Below are 7,126 nucleotides of genomic sequence, written 5' to 3'. Positions count from 1 at the left end.
CTAAATTTCCTTGTGTGTAAAAATAAGTGATTGGAGCGGACTCTGAAAAGCATCTTCTAGCTCCTACAAACCTATCACTCATCAGGAGAAAACAGGTCCTCACAACTCTCTACTCATAACAACTGTTTCTTATGATATTTGGATTAGTTCAAAATTGAATTTATTTCCAGGGTTTCCAGGTTTTGGAATATGAAGAAATTTGTATACTAAAGAAATCTGATATATTAAGAATTTACAAATCATAGTTGAGAAGGTTCTTATTTGTATAATGGAGGCAATAATAGTGGTACTATTTATTCACAAGGCTGTTGAGAGGATCATAAAAACATTATATAGCACAAGCTATCATTAATTAGATTTATTGATTGTATTTCCTCCACACAAGAGAAAAGGTGGGTAATAAGGAGCTTGTACAAAAGAATAAAGTTAGTATCATGAATTACTTGAAAACCTGTGATTTAGCTATGGACTTCTGCAAAGCATAGCAAATACACAAGGAGAAATAGTTTTAAGTTTTAAGGAATGGGGTGGCTTTTGGGACAAAGGCTCTTAACCATGCAAGAATGGAAGAAATTGTTGGAAATTGCAAATAACAGCTGCTAAAATATACCCAACAGTTGTCACATGAGATGGCTGCAGTTATGGCTATATATGGGTGTGGCCAAAAGAACCAAATACCATCAACAACATCTCTGAAAATGAAATATGGTGATACCCTCATGGATAGTGAAATACCTTCAGGAAAACAGCTAGTGTCAAAACAATTAAGTTTTGTATCTTTTCTCCAAAAAATAAAATATGGTCACTTGTCCTTGAAAAAAACTATTTTAATTTAAAATAAGTGCTTATTTTGCTACTCCAAGGACTAGGGAATTAATGTAGGAGAGGCCAGATATCCTCTTACAAGCTTATAGGATTTAAGAGAATTGGCATATCCACTACCACTTTGGGAAGTCAATTAAACCCTCCTTATCTGAAAATGGGGAGCATAATCATCTCTGGCTCTTCTTTCTCACAGAGTTCATATTTAGATATATTATTTATTTATTTTAAATCATATTTGAATTCCCCTACAGCTAAAATATTGTAAAATCTCAGAATTCAAATAATTATGGCACCTCAGGAAAGAAAGTATCACATATCTAATTCATAGAGGATTAAAAAAGAAAAAGGAAGTCGATTTGAAAACTTTTTCATTTTTCTAATTTAATAGAAATAACCAAAACAAAGTGGTTCTTAAACAATGCTTTTAACTGATCTAATACAATTCTACAACACATTCCAGAGCATTTTAAACAAGAAATATTTACAGGCTGCTAATGTATTAAATAACCATGAAAAGAAAAAACTTGCCTTTATTACACACCAGCAAAAAACACAGGAACGGAACAATTAGGAACTGTAACCTCATTAAAAAATTAAATATGATTATTTAGAGAATACAATACCACAGAAACAGTACTTTTTTTTTTTTTGAAGAATCATATTGAAGGATGAGTCAAGTTAATTATGTGCAAAAAAAAGTACCAGTAAATACTGGGAGCAAAAACCATCATTAAGAATGCTGTGAATTTAACCCTTTCATGTGTAGTTATTTCATCTACCTAAAAATATTAACAGGCTTTTCAATTGCACAAATCTTTTTATAGGCTTATATACATATGTCATTGTGTTTTCAACATAATAAATGCCTACATTTTTCAGACCAGTAGCAGACATGCATTTCTTTTCATGTTTGAAATTTAGGTCACACTCAAAAGGGAATGCTGCAATGGCACTTAGAAAATGCTTTTAGTGCCTTATCATGTAGAAATTCAGCTACTTCAAAAGAACAGTCTTCAATTGTAAAGATCACTTGCTAGAAAAAAGGGTAAAACTGAATTTTCGAACATTTTGAAGTTCAACCATTATGTTAAAGATATCCAAATTAATTGTATTTTTTGAAAACTATTGATTCTCAGATACAATAAAAAGCATTATTATAAAGGAACAAGTTGGCAATCACAAGGAACTAAAGTGGAAGAATTTCTGTACATGCATTTTTAACAGAGTAAAAGAAACTGCCATATCCAAGTGTGTATGTGAAGTCTGAAATACATCTATGTAAACTGTGGCATATAAATTTATTTCTTAAAAAAAGTACCTCCATTATTTACTCAAACACCTACTTTTAAAAAAATAAGTAACTTTCCCCAATTTTTAAAATAAAATGCCACAATATATTGTCAGCAACTCCTGCACATTTATATTTTTATTTTTAAAAGCTAGTCTTGGCGATATGCATACAAACTTTCCTATAAAATCACTGTCCAAAGGAAAGGATTCATGTCATGCTATTAGGCAACAGACTTAAAGCAGTTTTATTGCTTTTCAAAAAAGAGACAATTGGGAGGGAAAAAATGGTGGACTCTTGTGTCCAGAATGTTGTTATAATGTACTGCAATTTGGAAACATTGCTGCTGTTACCTAAACTTCAGTAGATTAATTAATAAAGAATGTTCAATGACAAGCATAGGTAAGGTTTTCTAATTATAAGGGAATAAAAATTTTATAAAACATTTCATTGATCCAATGTTAATGATGTTGATAGCCATTGGTGCTGAATGCCATCGTTGATAAGAAATCAAATATCTAAATTTATAGAGCATGTCTGCTTGTTAAAAGTGTGTATGGGATGGGGGATTAAAAAAAAAAAAAAGGAGAAAAAGGGGCCAGGAAGAAAAAAAGAATGAGGCAGGTGGTCACGCACCCCTTTTTTTGGATAGGAACATAGCCTTCATAAAATGTGGTAGGCCACAGTCCCAGGGCACAGTCAGGAGACCTGAATCTATTTAGCTGGTTAACACAAATCACTAGTAATTACAAGGCAGGATACCTGCTGAGGTAATTAATCAGTCCACAATTAGCACACTATACACTTTTCACATCTATTTCAAAACAAACTGCCTTTACTTCTTTGGATTAACTTAAAAAAAAAAAAAAAAAAACACTTAGGGCCAGCTACAACCAAAAGTGAGATGTCACTTTATTTAAAAAAGTATTCCTTTAAGTATTAGAATTAGAAATAATTACATTATTTGACTATTCAGACATTTTACATCATAAAGTAGAACACCCAGAGAAACCATCTCAGCTTCAGGCCCTTCATTCTGTGATAGGAGCTTGAATGTTTATTCTCAGCACAGCAAATTCTAAAGCCTAAAAGCTCAGAAACTTCCTCCACATGTATTCATTGCTTAAAGTCATCCCTTCACAGCCATGAATACACTGGGCCAGGTGCTGTGAACTACCAACATTTAAGCCATCACAGACCAAGAAGTGGCTTTTTACTTTAATGTCCTTAGTTTTATTTTGGGTGGGGAGCTGGGGGTAGGTGTTGTGGGAAAGAATCTAAAGCCTTTGAACAAATGAGACTTTTCCAGCAATTTCTCCTACAAAGTAATATGCAAATAAAAAAATTCTGAAACTTTTGAGAAACACATGGATATAAGGTTTTCAAAATACCCCCCAATACCCTCAATTGTTATTCCATGTTTAAAGTTGGTCTTCAGTTGCAACTTAATAGGAAAACATGCCAAGTTTCTGTCTATCAAGAGAATTTATATTAACAAGGTCCAATGCTACTGATAAAATACAATATGGGATACCCAAAAGAAGTAACCTTCTTATCAGAGCTTACATTCTGGCCAGTATGTAAGGAAAAAATTCAATTAAGTCCAAAGTGAATTATTTTGACCTTCAGTTTATTTATGCAGCATTGAATGGCTACTGAATAAGCAATATGGTTTTCTGCATATCAAATTTCAAATGATTTGAAGAATTTCTTTTTAACATAGTCTTTAAGATACCAAACTTTGCCTCATCTCTAACTTCCCCAAGGATACAAATACTGGAAAATAAATAAAATATAAAACTGATAATTCCATCTTGTTTTCCAAATCGACAGATTGTGATGATGGGACAATAATGAAGAATTATGAAAGGGAAAGAAAATTCACAGCCCCATGTCAGGACTCAAAGCAATCCTGCTCTCCTTAAAAGGGAACTGGTCACCTTCTTGACCTAAAAAAGATTTTCGAACAAATGTTTTCCCACTCATTCCATGATAAAGAAGGGAGAAGGTAGAAAGGAAAGGGGGGAGGGAGAGAGGACTCAAAGGAAGAGAAAAATTCTTTCAAGTAAAAAAGGTAGCTACTTTTGGAAGAAAACTGTTCTCTACAAACTTGAGTGAAATTCTAAAGTATTTTAATGCCTCTTTCGTAATTCAATTTACAGGAAGGCTTGGAATTCAAGATCGTATAGGGAGGTGAGTCAAACTACCACTTATAGACTCCAACTCTGTTTTAATATTTTAGAAAGGCCTCAAGGTTATTTGTTTTTCTTCCCCTGGTAAATAAAAGAAACAATCCAAAGGAATTTTGTATAAGCATTTCTTTAGAGTGTTTTGTTGGTTCAAAATGAGCTAAAAATATTTACTTCTACAATACAATTAAGTCAAATAATTTCATTTTATGAATGGTCTATACTGTATGAACTACTCATGCTGAAAATATATTAAAAAAAAAAAAAAGGCAAAAGTTTGCCACAAATCTGCTGTGTCTGAGAAAATATCTAATAGCACATTCTTTTTATTTTGGCCACTGCATTATGGTCTAAATTGCCCAAACAAAAGTAGGACTTTAAAATGTTCTTCCTAACAAAAGAGAAGCCTGTACAAGGGCTAAATTACACATGTCTTGGATCTAAGCATTACTAATGAAAAGAAGAAAAATGAACCATTCCAGAGTAGTTGATTTATCTGCCTAGTAATGCTGTGATGTGATCAGGGTAACAGAGGTGGGAGTACTCCAAAGATCATTCAAGTGGGGACCAGCTGATTTTCAGACTCTGATTCCTAACCCTTTTCAAGGCCTTTAAATCCCCAGTCCATGCAAACATCCCACTTGGGTGATGGACGAGTTATCTAACTCCACTGGGTTTGTTAGAATCTTTTAGACATTTCATTTACAAGCTGTTTCTGAAGAAAGCTTTGAGAAGTCTGTTCTCTATTAAAATAAGATAGAACCTCAAAATATGAATGTGATGTTAGAAATAGACAGCATATATTACAAATCCATTCTCGATAGGAACATTAGTAAGAATACACATTAGCTTAAAAAACAGGCTCAGCAAATGTTGCTGATCTGCCAGAAGTTTCAGTTTACTATTTACAAATAAGACAAAGTGAAATACAGGAAATTTTACACATTTGGTAGTTAACAGATTATTGTTTGCCAATAGTGGTCTATCAGAAAACTGATATGAAGGAAGACTGGATGACTGCCAGTAGTTACCTTCTCAGACTCAAATTTAAATGCACACAAAACTAAATTAATTTTGGAATAAACATCCTGCCTGTTTCATGGGGGCAACAATATAATCAATGAGTTAATCTGGGAATTACAAGTGTGTGGGAGTGTGTTTCTGGATAGGACTCTAGTATAACTTACATGATTTACTAGTGAAGAATTATCACTTTTTTTTTTAGGTTCACCCTACTGGCCCCAGTCCTACTTATACCCCTGGTTCAGTAGACTGGGAAGGCTGAACAACAAGTGAATGGTTGGATTTTCTGCACCTAGCTAACCTAACCAGGTTAGTTTTCTGAATTAACACAGAAAATTAGGTCCAAAAACATTCACATGAGAAAACTAATTGATTGAAAATCATGATTCGATGTTGAGTCCTAATATATTAGAGGGAAATTTGAGCAATGTTACTTTCACTTTAACTAGACAAGAACCCAGTATTGGGAATGATTTTTTTAGGTAACTGTGCTAAGAAAAAAATTATCAAGCCACATGACTCAAATTATTTACCTGTACAGCCAGTATCCTACACCAATCTAAACCACACATGATCACCAATATTTGCCCATCTCTAAATGTGAGAACACGGAGACCCGTCCTCTTCGGGAAGAACAGGGAACTTCAAATCAATTTTTTTCTTTTACGCAATAAAGATGTCCCCTTTTTTTGACAAGAATGTGTTTTCCGTCCAAACATTTTTTCAATCTAATACTGTCTAAAAGCAAGCTACCAGCTTCTTCAAGGAGGTGGCCACTGTAGGCGGGACGTTCCAGCAACACTTAAATAAGTTTTTACAATGTTATTTAGGTCCATGGTGTCATTCTACTTTATATGCACGGGTCTCTCATCTGATTTTAGGCGTTTTCGGCGTGGCTGGATAAAGTCTTCATCAGAGTCCTCAGTTATCTCACCATCATCTTCTTCTTGCTCAAATTCTGGCAAAGGTGGGAAGGTCCTGTCTGAGTAGATCTCTGTGAGTTTATCTTCAAAGTACAAAGCAACTGATTTCCCTGCCTGTGCTACTTCTGAATCAGCCTGCAAACAAAAGATAGGAACATTTACCTATTGGAAATGCACGTCCCTTCACCAAGTGTGCATGGTCTGAAAAGCTTACCTTCAAATTAATCTCTTGTGTTTCTGCATAAACTTGAACAACTTTCATCATCTAAAAAGGATACCAGAGTCAAAAAAAGGGAAATTATAAACCTTTCTAAAGTTATGAGACTGCATAGGGTCGGTGACTAAAGTCAGCCATAAAGGGAAACAAATTGCTGTGACTGATCAATTGCTTTAAAAAATTCAACAGAACATACTTTCTTCATAAGGTTCTGTTTCTAAATCCACAGCAAAACCTTATTTATTTAAACCCCACTAATTCAGAATTCGTAATAATTAGGGCAAAGGCTGAGCTGAAGTACCTGTTCACTATCTAGGAAAAAAGGGATCAAAAAGCAAAGGATATAACTAAGGTTTGAAAAGAAATGGTTAACCTGCTTAAGAAAATTATTTTCCAGTCTTTTTTAAAAAAATGACTTGAGCAATATTCATTTGCAAATAGAACATGCTAATCAGGGATTATTTTATTTACTAAATAAGTAGAGTAGATCCTTTGGGACATCATTCTGTCAGCCTTTCAGTCTGTATTATTATGCATATTGGAAGCTTTAGAACTTTCCTCTTAAAAAACCCCCAAAACTTCAAGTCATACTTTTTACCAATTCTATTTCAAATGAGGGAAATTTTGCTGCAACTATCTTAGTACCATCCTTCACCTTGAT

General features: G+C 33.8%; 1 protein-coding gene across 2 annotated transcripts in view; it reads right to left on the bottom strand.

Annotated features, from left to right (window-relative positions):
- Positions 1-1,180: 1,180 nt before the first annotated feature.
- The window catches only part of TRIM33 (tripartite motif containing 33), a 128,473-nt gene continuing 122,527 nt past the window's right edge, over positions 1,181-7,126 (bottom strand). The window contains exons 19-20 of one of the 2 annotated variants that reach the window (XM_051992963.1): positions 6,463-6,513; positions 1,181-6,383 (exon numbers count right to left, since the gene is read on the bottom strand). In XM_051992963.1, coding sequence (XP_051848923.1) covers positions 6,171-6,383; positions 6,463-6,513 — 264 coding nt within the window. In that variant the 3' untranslated portion in view covers positions 1,181-6,170. The remainder of the gene's footprint in view (positions 6,384-6,462; positions 6,514-7,126) is intronic. The other variant, XM_051992964.1, reaches the window with a different exon arrangement.

Source organism: Antechinus flavipes, chromosome 4 (assembly GCF_016432865.1).
Source record: "Antechinus flavipes isolate AdamAnt ecotype Samford, QLD, Australia chromosome 4, AdamAnt_v2, whole genome shotgun sequence".
Taxonomy (NCBI): Eukaryota; Metazoa; Chordata; class Mammalia; order Dasyuromorphia; family Dasyuridae; genus Antechinus; species Antechinus flavipes.
The sequence above is the reverse complement of the archived record's forward strand: the minus strand, read 5'-3'. Positions and strand labels throughout refer to the sequence as shown.